The 26,106-nt window shown below is 41.2% G+C and overlaps 1 protein-coding gene across 3 annotated transcripts in view; it reads right to left on the reverse strand.

The window, feature by feature from the left end:
- Window positions 1–337: 337 nt before the first annotated feature.
- Trip4 (thyroid hormone receptor interactor 4) overlaps window positions 338–26,106 on the reverse strand; it is an 86,692-nt gene continuing 60,923 nt past the window's right edge. For all 3 annotated transcript variants that reach the window (XM_031344206.1, XM_031344205.1, XM_031344204.1), the window contains 2 exons: window positions 7,064–7,166; window positions 338–640 (listed from right to left, as the gene is read on the reverse strand). In XM_031344206.1, coding sequence (XP_031200066.1) covers window positions 573–640; window positions 7,064–7,166 — 171 coding nt within the window. In that variant the 3' untranslated portion in view covers window positions 338–572. The remainder of the gene's footprint in view (window positions 641–7,063; window positions 7,167–26,106) is intronic.

Here is a 26,106-nt window from a genome sequence, read left to right on the forward strand (position 1 = left end):
ACATCCTAATATTCTCCATTCTATTATTTTGAGAAAAAAATTTAAATTCAGAGTCTCTTGTAAAAAATGTTAATCTATGTTAAGATTTTCCTAATTAAAAATACAAATCTCACTGGGCAGTGGTAGCACATGCCTTTGATCCTAGCACTTGGGAGGCAGAGGCAGGCGGCTTTCTGAGTTTGAGGCCAGCCTGGTCTGCAGGGCAGCCAGGACTATATGGAGAAACCCTGTCTCGAAAAAACCAAGGGAAAAAAAAATACAAATCTCACCAGGGAAAATAATTTCCAATTTGTTCCTTCCTGTTTTGAATTTAGTTCTGAGAAAAATGTCAAAGACCTAGAATTTTTAAAGTGATTTTTTTATAAATAATATATTCAAAGATTTGTAACCCACTTCATAAAGAATCCCACCCTTTAAGAAAAATATACAAGTTTGGTAAGAGTTTAAATTCTCAGAGATTGAAGCCTGGTGCCAAGCCTTTTCACTTTCTACTGCTTCAATCCCAAAGGACCAGCGGATAGCAATTTAGGACACAAGACTCCACTATGTTGTATAGTTCCTTTTTTCCTGGGTCAGACAGCTTTATTCTGCTTCATTAACCCCTTCTTTGCTCCTTGATGGATCTTGGAATCCAGTTTCCCTGTAAAAGAAAAAAGAAGTCTCACTCATTATTTATTTTCATATTTGCATTGCAAATCTTTCCTGGCCTCCTAGGTCTTCTGGTTACTGTGTTCCTGTCACATTCAATTATCTTGCTTCAGGATGCTGGACACTTCCAAACTTCAGAGTTTTATTTTCTAAGAAGAAAGCAGTGGGAATACTGTAGATAGACAGACAGACAGACAGACAGATAGACACACACACACACACATTTATCTAAAGAATTTAAGTAGCTAATATTTCTAATTTTGTAGGTTATGATGTCTGATACTAAGATAAATTTTTCTAATGATCACAGATCTGTAGATAAACAGAAAAGAAGAAAGGATTGGGGCATGCCATACAGAAATGCACTTCACACAGTAGGAGACCCATCCCACTGACCTGTTAACTAGCTGAGTACAAAGCATGAAACCTCCCTCACAGTGGGAAAAGCAGTTCAACTCACCCTTTTGCTGTCTCATACCTAATAGGGGGAGTGACCTGAAGCAGTGGAGTAGAATCCACTTAAATGCTTTTTTGACAAAGGGTCGCTATCACCAGCTAAGCGGGGTAAAGGTCATAGATTATATGGCTTTTCAAAGTGTTAAAGTTAGAAAACAAGCAACCTCAGCCCTATCAGGTTTATGCAGTAAGCTGCATTCCGGAAGCAGAGGCAGGAGGATCCTGTATATTCAAGAGCAGGTTGGTCTACAAAGCAAGTTCTTGTCCAGTCAAACTATATATAGCATGCCTCTGGTTCAAACAAAACAAAACAAAACAAAACAAAATAAAACAAAATAGAAGTCAGCCTAGACCCCACAGTGAAACCCTAGAGATTCTGTCTCAAAAAATGCAAACCCAGGGGCTGGAGAGATGCCTCAGTGGTTAGGAGCACTGGCTGCTTTTCCAGAGGACTCAGGTTCAATTCCCAGGTCTTCGAAAGCATCTATTTCATGAAGAAAAATTTTAAAGTTCCTGTTTGTCTGGTCTGAGAAAAAAAGCTTACAAATTTCTTTTTTCCCCCAAAAAAGCCTTATTTAAGTCATTAGGGATGACGCTAATGCTAATGTAGAAAGTACTTTGTAAAGAGTCCTGGTCCAGGGTAGCCTGGCACACTGAGCACACAACCAGCAGCACTGCCACTCACATGGTGCTGCTCTTCACTTGTTGAGCAATCCACGTGACAGAATCAACTCTCACTAGAAGCAGGTTAATACCTGTATGAACCAGACAAGCCATTCAGCCTCTCAGGATTTCAATGGCCTCATTTGTCCAACTAAGATAAGAGTGCTTGTTCTAACCTTGGAACAAGGAGGCTGGGAGAAAGAAAACCAGCCTCAGCCCTAGAAGCTTCTTTTAGGCCCCTTTCCCTAGTGTTTCAGGGCTGCACCTGCTTCTAGAACTGCAGTACACCTTTTTCTGGGCTACCCAAATGCTATCCATAATGTCACAACACTGTTGACTCTAATTTGGGCATTAGATGTGGGCATTTCCAGTGACTTAGCTCCTTTATACCATAGGCCGCCTCACTGGGCATGTGAATGTGACAGCAAGCTGGCAAAAAGCCCTATCTCAAGACACATTTTCTTTTGTCTCCCTCACAACACTGAAGTGACTGTCAATTGGTAGGTGGTCAATAAACACTTTCAACAAATAAATTAAACAGGAGGTGGAAACAGAAGGGCCAGTTCAAGGCTAGACTTAGCTCTACAGTGAATTAAAGGGGATCCTATGAGACCTTGTCTCAAAAACAAAACAAACAAGTACAAAAAAAGAAACAGAAAAAGGCAACTAATACAAATTTTAAATCCTCACTATAGCAGAGACCACTAAGTAACACAAAGCAGCAGATAAAGGGTGGTGGTAGCAAGTGAGGTTCGAGTAGGTATCAATCAAGTCTCCTTCCGGTTTTTAGGACACCTCACTGTGTGAGAATTTGGGATCTACTGAAGACTCCAGATATCTGGTTCTCAGTTATTGCCTTGGGTTTTTCCATTTTAGGCTTGTTCCTCAGATTTCTTCCAGCTATGTAAGGACGAGGACATCACCTAGTCAGTTCTACTCCTCAATTTAATTTCAACTACAGAAGGAAACAGATGACACACTACTAACGACCCTTTTCAGTGCCATGATATTGTATCCTAAAAAATGAAATATAAATTGGAAATTTGTTCCTGAAGCAATTGGGTAAAGTAAAAGGAACAGAAAAAGAGACAGAAAGATGAGTAAATACAATTTGTGAGTTGGTGTGGTGTCTGACACCTGCAATTGTAACTTTCTAGGGAGTGGGGGGGGGATCTTGAGTTCAAGCTTAGTCTAGGTTTTACAATGCAGCTAAAGTCAGCCTAGACCACACAGCAAGACCCTGGAGATTCTATCTCAAAAAAAATGCAAACCCAGGGGCTGGAGAGATGGCTCAGTGGTTAGGAGCACTGGCCAAAGGACCCAGGTTCAATTCCCAGCACCCACATTGCAGCAACTCACAACTGTCTGTGATTCCAGTCCCAGGGGATCTGATACCCTCACACAGACATATACATGTAGTCAAAACACCAATGCACATAAAAATAAAAATAAGTAAATCTTAAAAAACAAAACAAACACCGGGCAGTGGTGGTACACGCCTTTAATCCCAGCACTTGGAAGGCAGAGGCAGGCGGATTTCTGAGTTCGAGGCCAACCTGGTCTACAGAGTGAGTTCCAGGACAACCAGAGCTACACAGAAAAACCCTGTCTCTAAAAAACCGAAAAAACAAAACAAAGCAAAACAAAACAAACAGGGCTGGAGAGGTGGCTTGGCAGTTAAGAGCACTGCCTGCTCTTCCAGAGGTCCTGAGTTCAATTCCCAGCAACCACATGGTGGCTCACAACCATCTGTAATGGGATCTGATGCCCTCTTCTGGTGTGTCTGAAGACAGTGACAGTGTACTCACATACATACATACATACATCTTCAAAAACAACAACAAAACTCATAAATCCAAACAGCCATTCCACCCTGAACCCACCTAGTTTGATCTTAGAAGCTAAGCAGGGTCAGGCCTGGTTAGTACTTGGCTGGGAAATCATCTGAGAATACCCAGTGCTTTGGGCTTAAATCAATTGATTAATTAATTAACTAATTAATTAATTAAATCCAAACTCTCAAAACTTTACTAAACCTGATTACTCAGCCACAAAATCAAAAGGAGGAAAAAAATAACCCTACTAATTCATAGAGTTGTTGAGATTATACCTAACATGTGCTTTCTATAGGCTAGTACACTAAGTTATTTAATCAACTAATTAAAATAATTATTTGTCTCTGTATTAGTGGAGCTTTGGCTTTAGAATCCTCACAAATATCAAACTCCATAGGTATTATTTGAGTCCCTTACATGAAATGGTATGAGGCTTACATGTATTCTACATCTGTTTGTGTAATTTAAAATCTCTATAGATTGTCATACTTGATACAATACGTTGTAAATGCTTTGTGAATAATATTTGTGTGTTTTTTTTTTAAATCTACTTTTATTTTGTGTGAATGTTTTGTCCTGTGTGTGTGTGTGTTTACTGGCTGGTTTTGTGTCAACTTGACACAAGCTGTAGTTATCACAGAGAAAGGAGCTTCAGTTGAGGAAATGCCACCATGAGATCCAGCTGTAAGGCATTTTCTCAATTAGTGATCAAGGGGGGAGGACTCCTTGTAGGTGGTACCATCTCAGGGCTGGTAGTCTTGGGTTCTATCAGAAAGCAAGCTGAGGGCTGGTGAGATGGCTCAGCGGGTAAGAGCACTGACTGCTCTCCCAAAGGTCCTGAGTTTAGATCCCAGCAACCACATGGTAGCTCACAACCATCCGTGATGAGATCTGACGCCCTCTTCTGGTGTGTCTGAAGACAGCTACAGTGTATTACAGGTCCTGAGTTCAATTCCCAGCAGCCACATGATGGCTCATGGACATCTGAACAGCTACAGTGTACTCATATGCATAAAAAATAAATAAATAAATCTTAAAAAAAAAGAAAGACAGAAAACTGAGCAAGCCAGGAAAAGCAAGTTGTTTGTTTTGTTTTTTTTTTTTTAAAAAGGAACATCCCTCCATGGTCTCTGCATCAGCTCCTGCTTCCTGACCTGCTTGAGTTCCAGTCCTGACTCCCTAAGACAGTTTGTATGTGTATCACATGTGTGTTTGTGCCTACAGAGTTCAGAAGAAAGTGTCAGCTTCCCTGGAACTGGAGTTACAGCTTTGAGTTGTCATGTGGTGCTGGGAATGGAACCTCTGTCCTCTGCAAGAACTCTTAAGTTAGCCAGGTGTGTTGTCATAAGCCTTGAATCCCAGTACTTGGGAGGGATTAAAGACAGCAGACTAGTGTCAGCAATCTGTGAACTCTGAACAACCCACCACCTTTTCATATCTGTAACATCTAACCACATGACTATTAAAAACAGCAACTCTTAAGCCAAATGGGTTGATTAAGCAAGGAACTTAGCTTCTTACTGAAGAGGCAGACAGTATGGCTACCTTAAGCCTTATCTTTTATCTTACATTGTTTATCTGTATGTCCTATGTACATATATATATGTGTGTATATATACACACACATATATAATGTATATATGTTTGTATACAGTGTGTGTATATGATCATGCATCACATTGTAACACTGTGCACATATAATCAGAGGGACATCTTGCAGGACTCAATTTTTTCCTTCCACCAAATAGAGATGGAACTTGATTTTTCAGGCTTGTTAGTAGCACCCTTACCAGCTGAGTCACCTCTATATCCTGGAGTCTAGTTTTTCTAAGATGTGGATTATAAGCTTGGCATTCTGGTATACATCTATAATCTTGGCATTCTGGCAGTAAAGGCAGAAAGGTTGGAGATCAAGGTCATCCTTAGCTATGCAGAGTGTTTAAGGTCAGCTTGGACTACCTAAGACTGTCACAAAGACTTGGAGCTAATATAGTGAACATATAGCACATTCTTTTCACAGAGTAGTAATAATGTTTAATATTTTGCAATTCTCCAATATTTTACATTTAATACCTAAAGTATTTCAGTATTCAACCACATCTATAATCTCAACACTTAAGAAAGTGAGGAGTACCGGGCGGTGGTGGCGCACGCCTTTAGTCCCAGCACTTGGGAGGCAGAGGCAGGCGGATTTCTGAGTTCGAGGCCAGCCTGGTCTACAGAGTGAGTTCCAGGACACCCAGGGCTACACAGAGAAACCCTGTCTCGAAAAAAAAAAAAAAAAAAGAGAGAGAGAGTGAGGAGTGTGTGAAGTCCCAGTGTGGAGAGGCTACTGGGGGACCAAGATTGGCAAGCCCCATACTGTTCCATGCAAGGTGGCAGGCCGCTGTGGCTCTGTGTTAGAGTGTCTCATCCCTGCCCCTAGAGGCACTGGCATTGTCTCTGCTCCTGTGCCCAAGAGGCTCCTGATGATAGCTGGCATTGATGACTGCTACACTTCAGCCAGAGGCTGTACTGCCACCCTGGGCAACTTTGCCAAGACCACCTATGATGCCATCTCCACGACCTATAGCTACCTGACCCCTGACCTCTGGAAAGAGACTGTGTTCTCCTTATCAGGAATTCACATCTTATGAACACCAACACCATAGTCTCTGTTCAAGGACTCAGGCTCCAGCTGTGGCTACCTATCACATAAGCGCTTTTATATAAGAAAAATAAAGTGAATTAAATCTTTTTTAAAAGGGGCTGGAGAGATGACTCAACAATTAAGAGCAGTGACTGCTCTTCCAGAGGTCCTGTGTTCAATTCCCAGCAACCACAGGGTGGCTCACAACTATCTGTAATGGGATCTGATGCCCTATTCTGATGTGTCTGAAGAGAGTGATAGTGTACTCATAAACATAAAATAAATAAATCTTAAAAAAGAAAAAGAAAATTAAAAATTCAATAAAATAAAAATATTGAGACAGGAGCTCATGAACCTCAGACTGGACTTCCAGATTTTTTGAGACAAGGTTTGATTGTAGCAGCACAGGAGGCTGCCTTGGAAATCCCTATGTAGTGTGATAACCATGAACTTCTGATCCTCAAACTTCTACCCTCTTTAGTGTTGGGAATACTGACACCCTAGTAAGAATTAGTCATTTTTTGTAGTGTTTTGTTTTGAGTTTCATTTATATAGTACAAGCTATCTTCAGACTTATAACCCTCCTGCCTTGGCCTCCCAAATGCTAAGATTATAGACTTGCAGTATCATGCCTAGTTTACTGATAAATTACATGAAAAATTTAGAGCAGTTTGCTGTTGTGCCAATAATTGTATGCCAAGGTACACTTTGGAAAAGCCATACTATAATAAATACATCATTAATGCTATTGATAAACATAATTTTCCCAACACCAAGGAGGACACTGAACACAAAAGAACAGTGTTTGAGATCATCAAAGATGATGACTTACAAATTTTAGGATTTCCTTTAATGGGGAACTTCACAACCATTTCCTGGGGATTTTTGCAGATGAAAACAAATGAAGAGTCAGACTCTTGACTGATGTCCGGGAACTGAAAGAAAAAATTCAAGTTAGTTGGGACAAACCTGCCATTTTAAAAAGACCAAGGATCAGCCCAGACTTTTGCCTTAGCCCTGGTAACAATGCTCTTCAGCTCATAGACCATGAAGACTGTGCTCAACCAAGAACAGACTCTACCTTTCTGCAGCTTTAACATGGGAGGACATGCTATCTCTGGCTTCCTATAGTAGAATCAGCTTCATAAAGAATGCTTGACATTTCTCAAAGAGAATGAGAACTGTCTATTCTTTTAACACAAGTAATCGTGAGAGTCTCAGCTCTCCTGGAATGTTGGGCAGTACCCTTGTTCAACTCAATGGAAGCTCTGGAAGACTTAAGGAAATTAAAGCATTTATGGAAATTCTGTCAGAAACAGTGCACACAACCCTGTTCTCACTAAGGGAAAGGAAGACGGTTGATTCTGAAAGGTCTGAGCATGTTAAGGCTGTTCAGCTGGGCACATTCCAGACCTGCTCAGAGAATGATAGGACTTTCTGGAAAAAAAAATCATGCCACAAAACAAATTTTCTTGAATAAGAATGGAGTATTTTAATTTTTTTATACAAAAGCAAACATGTAACCTAAAGTAAGACTCTGCTAGCTACAAAATGACAAGTTAGGAAACTACTATGGGTTAGTAGAAATGTTCTCTAGCAATGCTCAAATGATCTGATGTTTCATTATTTCCTATCTTAGGATGCCTAGTATATAGCATGTTTGATAAGTGATGGATAGGTATCTTAGTTACACTTAATTACCACAAAAGCTCTTTTCCCAGTAACAACTATGAAAAATAGAACTTTATTCTCTTTATTTTCTTACTCACTTTTTAAGTCCTACTCTCTCAGAATCTGAAAGTATTAAAAACAAAACAAGGCCGGGCAGTGGTGGCACATGCCTTTAATCCCAGCACTTGGGAGGCAGGGGCAGGCGGATTTCTGAGTTCGAAGCCAGCCTTGTCTACAGAGTAAGTTCCAGGATAACCAGGCTATACAGAGAAACCCTGTCTTGAAAAAACAAAACAAAACAAAAAGAGTCTTGAAGGGCATGATGACTCATGCCTGTAGTCTAACAGTTGGGAAATGGAGGTGAGAGGATGATGCACTCAAAGCCAGCCTGGGATATGCAGGAGTGCTATGCTACACATGACAAAAATCAGGGTGAAGAAGTCTTAGCACAAGCCTTTAATCCCAGCACTTAGAAGGCAGAGATAGGCTGGTTTCTGTGAGTTGGAGGCCAACATGGTCTACACAGAGAGCTCTAGACCAGCCAGAACTATATAGTGAGACTCTGTCTCAACAAAGCAAAGCAAAACAAAACAAGATAAATCCTAACAGTCCAAATTAGACAGAGGAAAAAAATAATTTAAAAAATTAGAATATTCAAATTTATCTGTAACTAATAATAAATACTTGAATGTATTTACTGACCACACTGACAAATGTTAAGTGATGCAGTGGGAAAAACAAACGGGATTTCCCAGTTTCTTGGTCCTGTGCATACAGCATGGCCTTCAGTGAGGCAGATGTGGCATGTATTCTTAGAAAATATAAACTTAGTATCAAGTACCAGCAACAAATAATATACTCATTAAGAAAATGAAAATATTCGCAGTCCAGGAGTGGGAGGATGGATCAGTAGGTACACTGAGTGGAGTGAGACAGAGACCCCTGCAGCTCACTGGCTGAGCGGCTCACTTGGCTGCGCGGTCCAGTTACATCTGTGAGCTCCAGGTTCCAAGAGGATTACCTCTCAAAAAGTTGAAGAAGAACGGAAGAAGACTACCAATGTGTGGAGGCCAAGGGAAAAGATTTTGTGAGCTGGCTCTTGCCTTCTACCTTGTTTCAGGGCAGGGTCCCTCATTACTTTTGTTGCTGAACTGCATTCGTAAGTTTCTTCTCTCTTCTCACCTTAGGAATGCTGATGCTGTGACTGAAGATGTGAGCCATCACATCTGACTTTTTTATGTGGTGATGGAACTCAGGTGAGCATGACTGTGTTGCAAGCCTATGTTTGTTTGTTTGTTTGAGACAGGGTCTCTCTACATAGCCTGGGCTGTTCTGGCACTTACTATGTAGATCAGGTTGGCTTCCAAATCACAGAAGTCCATCTGCTTCTGGAGTGCTGGGATTAAAGATGTATACCTTCATACCCAGCTGTTTTTAATCTGCTATAGAATTACTCCTGTAAAGGTCACTGCTGACTTCCATGTTGCTAAATTAAATGATCAGCTCTTGGTTTTTATCTTAATTACGCTATCCTGGAGAATTTGACAGGCTGTCCCTGACTTACCAGTAAATGCTAGGATTAAGTTAGGGATGTGCTATCACCCCTGGCTAGTCCATTTATTTTGCATATATATTTTTCTGGTGTTAGGGATCAAACTCAAAGCCTCCCATATGGTAAGCAAATACTCTAGCATTGAGCTACATCCCTAGCCTGACAAAAATGTCTATTGCTCTGTCTTAAACATGGTCCCTACTTAACTTCTACAGTATCATTTTCTTCCTAGTGTTCCTACTTTCTTGGCTGTTTTTCATCTTCCAGCCTTAGCTGCATTTACAATCTTGTTGCTCTCCTTCAGTGTGAGTAATAGAAATCTATCTGTAAAGATTTTCCAAGGTCCTGGAAATGCAAATCAAAACACAAGGAATATGGCTCAGTGGGGCAAGGTACTTGCTACTAAGCCTGATGTCTTGAGTTTCAATACACACAGTAGGTGAGGACTACTCCAGATAAAGTTGTTCTCTGACTTCCAAGCATGCACTGTGACATATGCCCCATGACATTCTCATGGACAAGGAAAAAAAAATATATATATACATACACACATATATGTATATGAATGTATATATGCATATATGTGTATATATACATATATATGTGTACATATACATATATATACATCCACACACACACACACACACAAGTCACCACAATGAGATACCATTTCATACTAAGATGGCCTAATTATGACAAAAGCATGAATCGAAAGGTGGTAAAGGTCTGAGGAGCCAGACCCCCTAAGCATTGCTGATGTAAATGTGAAGTGTCACAGCCACAGTAGAGAATAGTTTGAAGGCTCCTCAAAATTCTCAGCAGAGAATTATCATTATCTCCAGCAACAGAAAAGAAATTAAAAGACTCTCAAATGGGTATTTACACACTAATGTTCTAAGCAACACCAACAAAGCTGTAACAGCTAAATAAAAAATATGAAGAATCTACCTCCATCAGAGTATTTTCCAGTCTGAGAAAGACAGGAAATGCTAAGACATTCTACAACATGAGAAAACTATGAAAACATGGTAAATGAAATAAGACACAAAAAGGAAAACTGTGCATGATTTTACTTAAAAAGGTACTAAAAAAAAGGCAAAGCCACACAGTTGGGAAGTAAAATAGGAGCCAGGTAGCTGGCTAAGAGGGTAAAGGCACTTAGCAAACAAACCCACATAAAGGTAGAAGAAGCTGGGTATGATGGTGCACACCTTTGATCCCAGCACTTAGAGACAGAGGCAGGTGGATCTTTATGAGTTCTAGGCCTACCTAATTTATATAGGGAATTCCAGGATATAGGCTGTCTGTAAATAAAATAAATAAATAAATGTATGTATGTATGTATGTATGTATGTATGTATGTGTGTGTGTGTGTGTGGCAAAGATACTAGATCCCTTCTTACCCCTTAAAGTTGCCTTATAACCCCCCCACACACACCATGACTTGCATGCTTGTGCATATGCAAGCGCACATGGTAAAAGGAAGGAAGGAAAAGAGGGAGTGAGGAAGGAAGGAGAAGGGGCTGGAGAGATAGGACCTAAGTTTGGCTCCTAGCACCAAGGCAGCACACAACTGCCTGTAACTCCAGTTCCAGGGTATCTAACATCCTCTTTTGACTTTCATGGCTCCTGTACATAGGTGGTACATGTACATACATTCAAAATTTAAAAAAGAAATGAAACACTTTAAAAAATGAAAATGAGCCGGGCGGTGGTGGCACACGCCTTTAATCCCAGCACTTGGGAGGCAGAGGCAGGTGGATTTCTGAGTTTGAGGCCAGCCTGGTCTACAGAGTGAGTTCCAGGACAGCCAGGGCTATACAGAGAAACCCTGTCTCAAAAAACCAAGAAAAAAAAAAAATGAAAATGAGTAGCTGGGCATAGTTTAATTCTAGCACTAGGGAGGCAGGTGGATCTCTGTGAATTTGAGGCCAGCCTGGTCTACAAATTGAGTTCTAGGACAGCCAAAGCTACATAGTGAGACTCTGTCTCAAAAAACCAACCCTTCTCCCCACAATGAAAAAAGTGAAATGGTTATAGCAGGGACTGAGAGGGGAGGGGAACAAGTAATGATTTAATAGGAGCAGGATGGTGGTTAGGATACTAGGCAGTGATGGTAACTATACTCCATTATATTTTAATATCACTGAAACATTACACATAAATGTGCTTAAAATGGAAAAGTCCATTTTATTAAGGTTTATCACAATAAAAATAAAAGTTTAAAAATTAAGGCTAGGTGCTAGAGAGCTTGGTTAGGGGTGAAAGGTACCTCCTGCTCTTTCAGAGGACTAGAATCTGTTGCCAGCACCAATATCAGGCAGCTCAACTGCCTGTAACTCCAGATCCAGGAGGTCTGATGCCCCCTTCTGGCCTCCATAGGTACCTGCACACACATGACATACACAAAAACATACATTTGAAAAATATTTCTCAGGGGTTGGAGAGATGGCTCAGAGGTTAAGAGCACTTCCTGAGGTCCTGAGTTCAATTCCCAGCAACCACATGGAGGCTTACAACCCATCTGTAATGGGATACGATGCCCTCTTCTGGTGTGTCTGATGACGGCTACAGTGTACTCATATAAATAAATAAACCTTTAAAAGAAAATCAAATATGACCGGGCAGTAGTGGCGCATGCCTTTAATCCCAGCACTTGGGAGGCAGAAACAGGCAGATTTCTGAGTTTGAGGCCAGCCTGGTCTACAGAGTGAGTTCCAGGACAGCTGGGGCTATACAGAGAAATCCTATCTTGAAAACTCAAAAAAAGGGCTGGTGAGATGGCTCAGCGGGTAAGAGCACTGACTGCTCTTCCAAAGGTCCTGAGTTCAAATCCCAGCAACCACATGGTGGCTCACAACCACCCATAATGATATCTGACACCTTCTTCTGGTGTGTCTGAAGACAGCTACAGTGTAATTATTTACAATAATAAATAAGTCTTTAAAAAAAAAAGAAAACTCAAAAAAAAATCAAATATAAAATTTAAAAAACCATTTCTCTAATGTTCTGTGAAACTCAAGATAACAACTCAAACAAGTAATAGGATGAATATTTAAACACAAAGATACACTAATTTGATATTTATGATAAGAAATGATGGTAGAAAAACAAGGTTTTTATTTTCCATAAATAAAGTGTTTCTAAAACAGAAAAAAAAAAATGTTTCGTATGGCTAGTAAGAACACTGCAATTCAGAAGAGAGCAGTCTGGTGTGTGAGGCAAGAAGCCAGAAGACCCAGGCGGCACTGGTTAGCCTTGTGTAGTACGGCAAGCACAATGCAAACTATACCAAGGTTACCATGAACTTATTTGCTACAGCCATGGAGCTCTACCAGAAACAGTTATATTCATGTGAATTTGAATTAATTTTTGGCATTTTCATGTCCAGAAGCCTTTTATATTGCTAAATTTCTCTAACCCCCACATTCACTTTCTTTTTTGTTTTGTTTTGTTTTGTTTTTTTGAGACAGGGTTTCTCTGTGTAGCCCTGGCTGTCCTGGAACTCACTCTGTAGACCAGGCTGGCCTCAAACTCAGAAGTCCGCCTGCCTCTGCCTCCCAAGTGCTGGGATTAAAAGCGTGTGCCACCACTGCCCAGCCACACCTTCACTTTCATAGCCCCAAAAGGAGGGGCTATGACCCAAATAGTCAGAAACTGAGTTTGCCTCTGTACCTGGCTTCCTAGAATGTTTTAAAGCCCTATTACATGGCTTCATCCTGTTCTTCCTTCAGGTCTTTGTTCAAATGTCAATTCTGACATAAATCTCTCCCGACCCTGCTATTTAAAAATCAGCCATAGAGTGCTTGCTGCTTGCCAAGTATGCATAAGGCCCTCGTTCAATAACCAGCACCAACAAAAACAAATAAGGAAGACAAAAGGAAATCCCAGCACCTGTAAATTTACCCATAAATTTAGCACTCTCAACTTTTTTTCTACCTTATCTTTTTCCATAGTACTTACCATGATCCGATAACATATAAATTATTTATATTTTTTGCTTCCCTTCACTAAGATGAAGGCTTCACATGGGCAGACATTTCCACACCCACCCCTGAAGGGAGGCCAGGAGAGGGGTTAAGGAGCATCTGCTGGGAAGGAAACAGGGCTCGAGTATGGGAAGCTTCAAGTTCAGTGGGAAATGGTCTCAGAAAGTAAGGAGATTGACAAAGGAAGATGCCGGATGTCCTCTGCCCCTCTCAGTGAATAATTGTTGAATACTGTTGGCACCTTCTGGGTAACTGGCATCATGGGCCTTTTACTACAACTTCCACTGAACTTGAGTGAGTTGACAAGAAACAGAAATGAGGAACAAAGCAGTCCACAGAAGGAGGCCTATCTATAAGGGGCGAGATTACTGAACCTCATCACATACACTAAAGACAAGTCCATTTGGATACGTCTTGTATCTCCCAAGAATATAACCCTTGCCCTTGAGGTCTAGACACTAAGGACCACATTGCATACTAAGCTGCACTTAGTTGGCCCTGGTAATGTGGGCCTCTAATCCCAGTTACTGAGAAGGTTGAGGCAGGCAAGCAGAAGTTCAAGGCCTGCCTTGGGCTACAGAGAGAGTTCAAAGAGAGCCTGGGCAACTGATTGAGACCGTATTAAAATAAAGTCTGAGCAAGGCTGAGGCTACAGCTCAAAGGTGATCGATCAGCACAAACAATGCCCTTGGTTCAATGCCCAACACTGTGGAGGTTACAAAAAAAGAAGGCTTTGTATCTTTGGTCTGAGATTTACAAAGAAGCAAACGCAGCAGGTTCAGCGAGAATCAATTATCATGGGTAATGAAGAACACAAATAAGCTCTAATGTCACATCCAGTTTAGATGCTAAGTTAAGGGTCACTGATAGAGCATAATAAATGGGTCAGGAAATATGAGCTTTATAATCAAGGAACAATCCAAATTTGGCCACAGACTCTGGCAGGTGCTTTTGTTTTGGTCTGTAGAGACTTCTACCACGAGTTCCAGCCTGAGGAGCAGCAGAGGTGGACCTACCTCTCTTTCATGCCTCATAACTTTCATAGCTGTCTAACACAACAGGTAATTAACTGCAAAACAGCCATTTCTTCTCCTCTCAGGGGAAACTCTTCACCAGTTATTTAGGAAAAATTTCTTTTGTCATTTTCCAGAGAGAGAGGAAAAAGGTTAGTACCTTTTGGCAAGTACTACTGATTTAGAGCCAAATAAAAATTTCTGCCCAACTCGGCATGGCCCCACTTCATCCTTGTGGTAAACGATCAGTAAATGCTTAGTTATGTCATTCTTCCCAACAGATCCCCAGGTGAATTGTGTACGTAATACTGCACTGTGTGTGCGTGTGTGTGTCCATACCTCTGGTGTGTGGTGGTGGTGACTGAAAACAGGGTCTCGAGCATGCTGGCCAAGCACTATCAGTGAACTATAGCTCTAGCCTATGACTTTCCTGTCTCCTGATGACAAATAGCAAAAGCAAACACTTAAGAAAGAATTTACCTCCACCCTACCCCTACCCCACACAGATGCACAGCTTGGTTTTCATGCAGGTCCCCCAACAACTGGAGCAGGAACTGTTCCTGAATCTGCTGCCTGCCTGTGGATCCCATTCTCCTAACTGGGCTGCTATGTCTTGCCTCAGTGGGAGAGGATGCACCGGGTCCTGCAGTGACTTGATGAGCTAGGGTGGGATGATACTCAGGGGTCTCCCGCATCTCAAAGGAGAAGGGGAGGGGAGATAGGGAAGAGTTGTGTATGGAGGGAACTGGGAGGAGAAGGGGGGCTGATACTGGGATGTAAAGCAAGTAAATAAAAAAATAAAAGAAAACTATTCACTGACAACAATGTAAATTTGCTGGAGGGAAGGAGCACAACTAAGTAATCTATGAATCAGGCTCTGAAATCCAGTTAGCTGAAACTGACTCCAAGACTGAGGTGAGGATGCACAGAAAGACAATGTCTTATAGAGATGGCAGCCACAAGCACAGCAGGTCTAAAGAAAGAGGGCATCCCGACAGCAACTGTGCCTCTGATAAACACTGCAGGTGTTAAGAGTGGCTACAAGCAAGATTGGTTTGTTTTTGTTTCTCTGTATAGTTCTGCCTGTCCTGGAACTCTCTCTGTAAACTGGACTGGCCTCCAACTCACAGAGATTCACCTGCCTCTGCCTCCTAGTGCTGGGATGAAAGGCGTGCACCACCACTACCCAGAAAGATGTATTTTATATGCATATGAAATGATTAAAGAATAAAGAAATAATAGGGTTTGTTTGTTTGTTTTGGTTTTTTGAGACAGAGTTTCTCTGTGTAGCCCTGGCTGTCCTGGAAACCACTCTGTAGATCAGGCTGGCCTTAAACTCAGAAATCCACCTGCCTCTGTCTCCCAAGTGCTGGAATTAAAAGCGTGTACCACTACTGCCAGGCCAATAATAGTTTTTAAAGTAGTTCTCATTTACATTTTCCTTCAAAGTGGCTGGTAATCATAAAACTCTAGAGGTTAACACAGAAATAGCTTAACCAACACAGCAAAGCCAGGCATGGAATAAAATGCCTGCAATCCCAAAATTAGAAAGTGGAAGCAAGAGGATAAGAAATTCATGGGCAGCATTGGCTAAATATCAAGTTTGAGGCCATCAGACCTACAAGAGACCATGCCAATCCAACCAACCAACTATCCTGACGTCCTGAGGGATGGAACATTACCTTAAAACTCTGCTCCTAATTTTTCATCCCAGTGCTTCTTATATAACAATTAATACTTAATTATTTTCTCTTTTTACTTCATTAGTATTTATTGAATATATGGTTATATAATAAAATATGAGAATAAGTTTGTCACTTAGGTAACACAGAAGACTATATGACAAACCAAGATGTCTTGAACAGATTGCCATAAAGTGAGGCCACAAGTCCTAGGTCAGCAGCTCACATCTCCTAAGCCTTGGTCTGTTCGGGGTAAAATTAACCTGTCACAGCAAACACTTGATTCTACCAATGCAGGCCTACTGTGGTTGTCCCTCAGTTGTCCAATTCTGCCAGCATTATCATGAAATAGATCTGTATATGCCCTTACCCTGGACTACAACAGTCTTCCACCTTCAGATCTTTCCAATTCATCTTTCACACCGTGATCAATGAGTTTTCCTCAGGCAGGGTTCTTATCACCATATTGCTTCATAAAAACTTTGAAAACACTCCTCCACATTTCCCAGCTCACTAGAGAAACAGGCCTTCCTCCATCATCCTGGGCTACCTACTATCTGACCATAACCCACTTTTGCTCCTGTCTGCTGCTGCGTCTTTACTCACAGGCTTTGTCTAACAGACAGGCTTGCCACAAGGGCCACACAGACCCTGACTTCCTGCCTATGCCTTTGCTTCTACCATCTCCTCACTTTGGAATGTGCTTTTCTATCAAGTAAGGGAAACGATTTCAACAGCAAATTCTCAATTTTATCATCTTTTTGCCAACATTATAGAAGTTACTATAAGTTTTATGTTCCCTCATCATTGAAAGTAGGGTAACGATACTTAGTTTAGAAAGTTTTGTTGTTTAATTTGTTCTATTTATGTGTATGGCTGGTTTGTCTGCAAGTATATCAGTGCACCACTGCACGCAGTGCCCGCCGAGGCCAGATGTTAGAGCCCCTGCAACAGGAGCTACAGATATTGTATACTAACATGTGGGTGCTGGGAACTAAACCCAAGTCCTCTGGAAGACCAGCCAGTGTTCTTAACCACAGAGTCAAGTCTCCAATATCTTGTTTTGTTTTTGAACAGGATCGTACTGAGTGGCATAAACCTTGCTTTATGGACCTGTATGACCTTGAACTTACTGAGATACACCTATTTTTAACTCAACTGCTGGGATTAAAAAGTGTATGCTACTGAGCTAGGTGGTGGTGGCGGCCCATGCCTTTAATCCCAGCACTCAAGAGGCAAAGACAAACAGATCTCTGTAAGTTTGAGGCCAGCTTGGTCTTTAAAGTGAGTTCCAGGACAGCCAGGGCTACACAGAGCAGCTCTGTCTCACAAAAGTGTGCTACCATGCCTGTCCCAAATTGTCAAGAGATTTAGAAAATAACATACATATACATGAGTGTAGCACATATTTAGTGATTGTGTATGATAGTGCTTATTATTATTCTCCAAAGTGAATACAAAGATATGGATCCGACTAGAAATTATATTTCCCTTCTTCAAGTTCTGAAAGTAGTCTCTCTTCCCCATACCGCTCATAGACTCTCAGGTCTCACAATGTTCCCCAGGTTGCAACTTTGCAATCCTGCAATCCTCTTGCCTCAGCTTGAAGAACTCTGGCATTTTAGGCACGTACCACCATGCCCAGCAACTTCGGCTTCTTTACCGTTATCTTGGGCAGAGGCTATCTATTCAGTGGTACAATGATCATACAGCATGCTTACTGGGTTTAAGCCAACAACCAAGAAAACACAAAACACACCTATCTTCACTTCTGATCCTTAACCCACCTATCTAGTGGATTCTCAAATACCTGAGGGCAGAATCTATGACTAAGTTCATCATTTCCTTTAGTATCTACAATGGAGTCTGACTTCTACTAAGCACCCAAATATTTATTGATGGATGGATAATTAAATAAGTAACTATTTTTCCTTCCTTCCTTCTTTCCTTCCCCTATCTCTTTCCCTCTCTCTCTCTCTCCCTCTCTCCCTCTCTTTTTTTTTTTTTTTTTTTTTTTTTTTTTTTTTTTTTTTTTTTTGAGGCAAGATCTCACTATGTAGTCTTGGCTGGCTTGGAAATTGCTACGTAGACAGACTGTCCTGGAATACATACAGATCTATTTGCCACTGCCAGTACTGGCAGTAAAGGACTGCATTATCACTGCTGGTATGTAAGAAAATCTTAAGAAATTTATATTCATTGTCAAGTAAAGAGCTACTGAGTTGGCCAGATGGCTCAGTGTTGATAAATGATTTTGCTGCTAAGCCTGATGACCTAGCTTTAATTCTCAGGACCCAAACAGTGAAAAGAGAGAACTGACTCCTGCAAATTGTCCTCTAATTTACACACATTTGCATTAATGTACCTCTCCCCAAAATACATTATTTAATATATATGTGTATGTATGTGTGCCTGTGTATGGGTATGGGCTCCTATGAGCATAAGTTCCCACAGAGACCAGAAATAGGTGTTCTAACCCCTAAAACTGGAGTTATAGGCAGCTGTAAACAATCTGATGTGGGTGCTGGGAACCAAACTTGGGTCTCCTAGAAAAGCAGCAAGTGTCCTTAACTGCTGAGTCATCAAACTGATCCCATAAAATAAATAAATAAATAAATAAATAAATAAATAAATAAGAAAGAGAAAGAAAGAAAGAGAGAGAGAGAGAAAGGAAGAAACAGAGAAAGAAAGAAAGATCAATCAATCTGGGAAAATGGCTCAACACTTAAGAGCACTTACTGCTCTTATGAAAGTTTGTTCTGAGCCCTCCATTTCCATTTTCTTATCTATACCAGCACCAGGCACAAGTATGATATACATACATATACACATACATACATACAATACAGACAAAAACGCTTGTAACTATGAAGTAAAATTAGTAAATATAAAACAAAACAAAAAACAAACAAAACAAAACAAAAAACAAGAAATAAATATAAAAAACATTGTAAAAAGATTACTACTAAAAGTTTATTACAAGAAAATGGGCATGGTGGTGCACACCTTTAATCCCAGCACTCAGGCAGGCAGACCTGGCCTACAGAGGAAGTACCAGGAGGGCCAGGGTTACACAAAGAAACCCTATATCAAAAAAGAAAAAGAAAAAAAAAAAAAAAAGCTGGGCTGTGGGGGCACATTCCTTTAATTCCATAGCTCGGGTAGCAGAGGTAGGTGAATCTCTGTGAGTTCGAGGCCAGTCTGGTCTTCAGAGCTAGTTCCAGGACAGTCAAGGCTACACAAAGAAACCTTGTCTTAAGGAAAAAAAAAAAAAAAAAGATTCCTGGAGCTGGAGATGGAACCAGGCTCCATTTTAGCACCCACATGGTGGCTCACAACCATCTGTAACTCCAGTTCCAGGAAGATTGATGGCCTCTTCAGGATTCCACAGGTACCAAGCAGTGTCTACACATACAGAATTTATCACACAGAGCATTAAAAAAAGTAGCACTGATGGCTTAGTGGTTCAGAGCACTGGCTGCAAAGATCCCTGGTTCAATTCCCAGCAACCACATGGCAGTTCACAACTGTCTGTAACTCCACAGTTCCAGGGGATATGACTCCCTCAAACAGACATGCATGTACATAAAATACCAGTGTACATAAAATAAAAATAAATGTTTTAAAGAGTAGCACTGCTAGACAAGAGGGACATATCTTTAATCTCAGCACTTGGTAGGCAGAGGCAGGAGGATCTCTGAGAGTGCAAGACCAACTTGGTTTACATAGTGAGTTCTAGGCCAGATAGACAAAGAGACCCATTCTCCGTTTTCTTTCTTTCTTTTTTTAAGATTTATTTATTTATTTTATGTATATGAGTACACTGATTGTAACTGTACAAATGGTTGTGAGCCTTCATGTGGTTGCTAGGAATTGAATTATAGGAACTCTGCACGCTCCGGTTGGCTCCAGTCAATCCAGCTCACTCCAGCCCAAAGATTTATTCATTATTGTACCTAAGTACACTGTAGCTATCTTCAGATGCGCCAGAAGAGGGCGTCAGATCTCATTACGGGTAGTTGTGAGCCACCATGTGGTTGCTGGGATTTGAACTCAGGACCTGTGGAAGAGCAGTCAGTGTTCTTACCCACTGAGCCATCTCGCCAGCCCCACAATCAGTGCTCTTAACTGCTGAGCCATCTCTCCAGCCCAAGACCCATTCTCAAAAAACAGAAACAACCTCCCCTCAAAAGTGGTACTATTCCTTATTTCTCTTCAAAATATTAAGTGGAATGTTGCCTCACTTTAAAGCATAAACACACACACACACACACAAACACACACACACACAGAGTTATTCCTTAGACCATTTTCAAGTGGATGTTTGATACTCAAACTGCAAGCAACAATAACAACAGTATGTTCTGACTACTACAAACTCTAATGAATGTTCTAGCCTTCCTAAACATTCTGATATAAATTCTCTCTCTCATTGAAGTGAACTGTGCTTGGAGGTTGTTAATGACAATTTCCTTCTTTGTTGGGTCTTAGATAATAGTCCTCAAGATCTCTTAAAAATATTCTCAGGTATATGAACAGGCAAATTTTGCATTACAAGTTACAAACTGATAGGACAGTTCGACTTGTTTTTCAAGGTTAGAAGTCAAATCATATAAACTACATTAGTGCTCTGTCACTGAGATATAACCTTATTCCTTCACAGACTTTTTTATTTATATATATTTATCCATATATTATATATGAGTTATATACACACATACATACATACATACATACATACACACCACACACACACACACACACACACACACACACACACACACACACACACACACGTTAGTATAAGACTATGTAGCCCATGTCCCCCTGAACTCATTATGAAGCTCAGGCAAGTATGGAATGCAGTGCTCTTTCTGCCTCAGACTCCTGAGTACTAGAAAGATCCACCACTCCCTGCTTCCCTCACAGATTTAAAAACAGAATGTAGAAACTTGGCATTTTCAAGGCTGAGGCCTGGTTTGAAGGTTGAACATTACTTTGTTCATGTTCTAATTCTTTCCTTCTCAGACTCAGAAGACCCACCAGTGACAGAGTGTCTTCTGCAGTCCTCCTGGCATCTGTACTGCTTAGATAGTTGTAGGGGTTTTTTATTTGTTTGGTTTTTGTTTTGTTTGTTTCAGAACAAGGTTTCTCTGTATAGCTCTGGCTGTCCTAGAAAGAACTAGCTCTGTGCACCAGGTTGGTCTCCAACCACTTGCTTCTCCCTCCATTCTGAGTGCTGGGATTAAAAGTATAACAGCCAAGTGCTTTGATGCTCTTAATGAAGATGGAAGAAGTCATATTCTTCTTGCTAAGAGGACTGCAATTCTACTCTTGGTGTCAATTACTAGATAGGTGGGCCCAGCAGAACCTTTCTCATCCTAATTCCTTGAAGATAGAATCTGGTCTGTTACAAAAGCCCTAGCATCTAATAGATGAATGGTAAGAAACCTGGCACAAGAGGAATGGATTCTGTTGGGAAGAAATAGGATAATCAATGATCTTGGAGATTTCAGACAAATCTGAATTTCTTTTGAAGGCAGGATATAAATAGCACAAACAACACAGACCTGTAAAAACAAAGGCCACCAACTCAACTCCAAGGCTGAAAACGTGTTAGGTCTGGAGAACTGCTCACAACCACAGCTGCTAATGGTTATGGATTTGGCAATCAAAATGTCTTTGTTAAAAAAAGTTTTAACTGCCTTGCTATTGAGGTTACAAACCACAGCCTTGATGCATTGTTGCAGTCAACATCCTCCCTGCTGCTCTTGAGAACTTACATCTGCTGCTGGCAGATAAAATGCTGGCAAACAGCAGGGGCTCCTTCAGGGGATACAGAAGAAGCTTGGAAAAGATGGCTCTCATCTACCTATGTCCCTCAGCAAGCAGCCCTTTCTCTGCATTTTTCCCCTGCCTAGGTTCATCCCCTGACATTAGGCAGAGGAGGGTTGAGGGTCTAGTGGGATTTTTTTTTTTTTCTGGCACAAATTAGACATGCTGGCTAAACTGGCTTTAAAAGATAAAAGGACGGCAAGTTCTTAAGCCTGTTCAGCACATACTTTTTAAAGGACACTTACAATATAATGCACTTGATTTTACTCTTGGGGGAGGGGAGTGCATGGGGGTTACAAGACAGGGTTTCTCTGTGTACTCCTAGCTGTCCTGGAACTCTATCTGTAGAACAGGCTGGCCTCAAACTTACAGATCCACCTTCCTTGGCTTCCCAAGTACTGGGATTAAAAGTGCGTACCACCACTGCATGGTGGTTATTATAACTATGGATTAAATCTTTCTGTTCTTCTTTTAAATATTTATTCAGGTATTGTATGTGTTGTGCATGCTCTGCATTGTATGCCTGCATGCCAGAAGGCGGCATCAGATCCCATTAGAGATAGTTGTGAGCCACCATGTGGTTGCAGGGAATTGAACTCAGGACCTCTGGAAGAGCAGCAAGTGCTCTTAACTGCTGAGCCATCTCTCCAGCCCTCTGTTCTTACTCTTATTTTAAGAGAACTAAATGATCAATCTAGTATATTTTAATTTATTAAAGACAGGGCAAGAATGTGAGGTCAGAAATAAATTACCCAGTTTTTTTGGGGAAGGAAAATGTTAGCAACAGAATGCTGAAGAAGAATGTGGTCCAAGTCACATAGGAAGTTAGTGTCAGCTGAAAGAAAGGGTTGGTAGCTCCACGGTTTTCAAGGAAAGTGGACTTCAGCTGGTTGATAAGAATAGATGCTGAGATGCTGAAGATATGGGGCAGAAACTGTTTTCTGGATGGTTCTTTCTCAATAAACTCAACTTAGAGAGGATAAAGGAAAGCCTGGCATGGACATTCTAAATTGTGCATGCCAGGACTACAGCTCTGAAGTATGTAAATAGACAACGGATGTGTGTGGAAGGGGAGAGGAGAGTAACTCAGTGATAGAAAGAATACTGGCCTAAAATGTACAAGGTCCTGGGTCTGACTGCTAACACTGCTTCAGGGAGAAAAATGTTTAGGAACACTGTACCCTATTATCTATTTCTTGGAGAGCCTTAATTGATACTTGTATATTAAAGGCTCTGAGAAACTCTATGGTAAACAAATCTGTTTTACTCAAAGATGTTTCCCAGATGTGCACTAATTTTAGGGAACACCTACATGAAGTACTTTATGAAATCCCCAAAATACCAAGAATTAGGCTAGGAGTGGTAGAGCATTTGCCTAGAATGAGCAAGGCCCCAGGTTTAGTCCACAGTACCATATAGTGAAAATTTTGATTTCTTTAAAAAAAGAATATGTCTTCATTTTAATTTCAGGTGCAGGATATGGATCTGCTTCAGTTTGTCCACAGCAGCTGACTATGTTTTGCCTCATGCTCTGGCAGGAGTGTGATTTCACCAGCTACAGATAGTTTCTGCAATTGTGTGACAATTCTGGGGACTTTTCAGAGTATATAACTGCTAGGGCTCCAAGAGGCATGGTGAGTTGTTGGTTGGTCATCCTTTATTAAGTACTCATGTGCAAAGAAGAAACAAGAAGAAGAAATTAGATATCCTGACAGCAAAGATCAAACTTGCCCCAAGGAACTAAATGTCTCTAATCAGCAGGAAGTAGTTTAATGATCTTGTCAACCCTTGACTTTATTCAGGATCTCTTTCCTTTCCTCTCTATTCTTTTTTCTCCCTTATCTAGTGTTAGGTGGTTGAAAGGATGGAAGAAAAGGGGTGGAGGAGAGGAGAAGAAAGAAGAACCCACAAAGTAGCAATTAGAGTGGCTACAGTACCAAACACTGAGCTGTCTCAATGGTAAAGTGATTGCTGCTAAAAGGTGAGGGCCTGAGTTTGAAGCCCTAAAATTCATGTAAAGCCAAACACAGAAGCACCTGTAACCTCAGATCTTGGGGGGGAGGAGTGGGGGTATGGGGTGGGGGAAGAGGCAGGTGTTTGGCAGTGGATGGAACAAAAGACAGGTACCATTTTTAAAAGTGACAAGATCTGAGCTGGTAATATGGCTTCTAGGTTGGGAGGACTGACTGCTCTTCCAGAGTTCCTGAGTTCAATTTCCAGCAACTACATGATGGCTCACCAACATGTAAAGTGATATCTGGCACCCTCTTCTGGTGTGCAGGTATATATGCAGACAGAACACTGCACATAATAAATAAATAAATCTTTAAAAAAAGAAAAGTAACAAGATCCATTGGAATGGAGAGATGGCTCAGTGGTTAAAGAGCTTCCTGCTCTTCCAGAAGATTTAGGTGGCTCACAACTGCCTATAACTTCAACTCCTGGAAACTCTGACCCTTCTGGCTTCATAACTCATGGGTATATACTGTTATGTACACACACACAATTACAAAAAGATTAAGCTAGGGATTGGTGGTGCATGCTTTGAATCCGAGCCCTAGGGAGCAGGCAAATAGAGACAATTAGATACCTGTCAGTTCAAAGCTACAGAGAGTTCCAGACTAGCCAGAGATACATAGTGAAGCCCTGTCTCAAACAAAAACAAGTAAGATAATATCTACTTTTACCTGTCTTTTGTTCCATCCACTGCCAACCCCCCCCCTCCCCTCTCCAGCTCCCTACCCTCACCACCCGAAGATCTGAGATTACAGGTTCTTATGTGTTTGGCTTTACATAAATTTTAGGGCTTCAAACTCAGGCCCTCATCTTTTAGTAGCAAGTTAGTCGAATATCTACTCTGAACATAGTTATGTAATACTCTCAAATAAATAGTAATAAAGAAAGTCACAGAAAAGCTGATGGCCATGAGAAAAGGGTATGAGATTTCAATGTTCCATGAAAGCAACTAACTCCTAGCATTTTGGTTTAAGTTCATGGCATACTTAAGAGCAATCCATAAGGAGAGTTGCCAAGACCTCCATAATGGGAGGATTCTCGCATTTCTACATTCTGTCCTCAGCAACCTCAGTAGAGTAAATCCGAGCTCAAGCCAAGGCATCGAGGAAGACAATGCTTGGGAAACCAAGAGTTGTTAAGTAGATCTCTCCTCATACCCCTTAGTACTATACTAAGAATATAGTTTTCGCCGGGCTGTGGTGTTGCATGCCTTTAATCCCAGCACTTGGGAGGCAGAGGCAGGTGGATTTCTGAGTTCCAGGCCAGCCTGGTCTACAGAGTGAGTTCCAGGACAGCCAGGACTACACAGAGAAACCCTGTCTCGAAAAAAACAAAACAAAACAAACAAACAAACAAAGAATATAGTTTTCAATGTTATGGTTTAAATTTTAAAAATGTCCCTTATAGGCTCATGTGCTTGGTCATGTGGTCCCCAGCTACTGCTGGGAGGTTGTGGGGGGATAGGTGGTAAATAGGGATCACTGAAGGTGGGCCTCCAAAGTTCTTGGTTCTAACTGTAGTTCTTCTCTGCCTCACAATCTGCTGTAGGAAGCAGCAGGTTCAAGTATCTGCCATGGAGAACTGGACATGCCTGCCATGCCTGCCATGCCTTTCCCACAGTGTCCTCTGAAACCATGATCCCAAATTAATCTTCTGTCCCTTAAGGTAGCTTCTGTCAGGTATTGTAGCATAGCAAAGAGAAAAGGAACTAATGTCTTTATTTTCATGCAGAAAGGAGAAGCATGACAGGAAACAAACTATGGGTAGGAAGACAGAGGACAGGCCCAGAGCACGGAGATGAAAGCACCCATGTTTCCAGGGCTTTGTCCTATTCCTAGGGATAGACTAGATGGTAAGCACAGAACAGAGTGGAAGCCAGCCATCCCACTTGAACGCATGCACCAGACAGATGAGGAACCACAGGAGACTGAGGAGGCAACACTGAGAAAACTGCTGACAGTGCTGGGTGTTGGCAGAATGGATTTAGTAACTGCACCTGGGAGGCTGAGGCAGGAGGATCAGATCATCTAGAGCTAGGGATGGAGTGTGAGGCCAGCTTATGCTATGAGAGACCTAGTTAAAAACAAAGAAATAGCCGAGCGGTGGTGGCGCACGCC

This window comes from Mastomys coucha, unplaced genomic scaffold (genome assembly GCF_008632895.1).
Source record: "Mastomys coucha isolate ucsf_1 unplaced genomic scaffold, UCSF_Mcou_1 pScaffold23, whole genome shotgun sequence".
NCBI classification, from domain to species: Eukaryota; Metazoa; Chordata; class Mammalia; order Rodentia; family Muridae; genus Mastomys; species Mastomys coucha.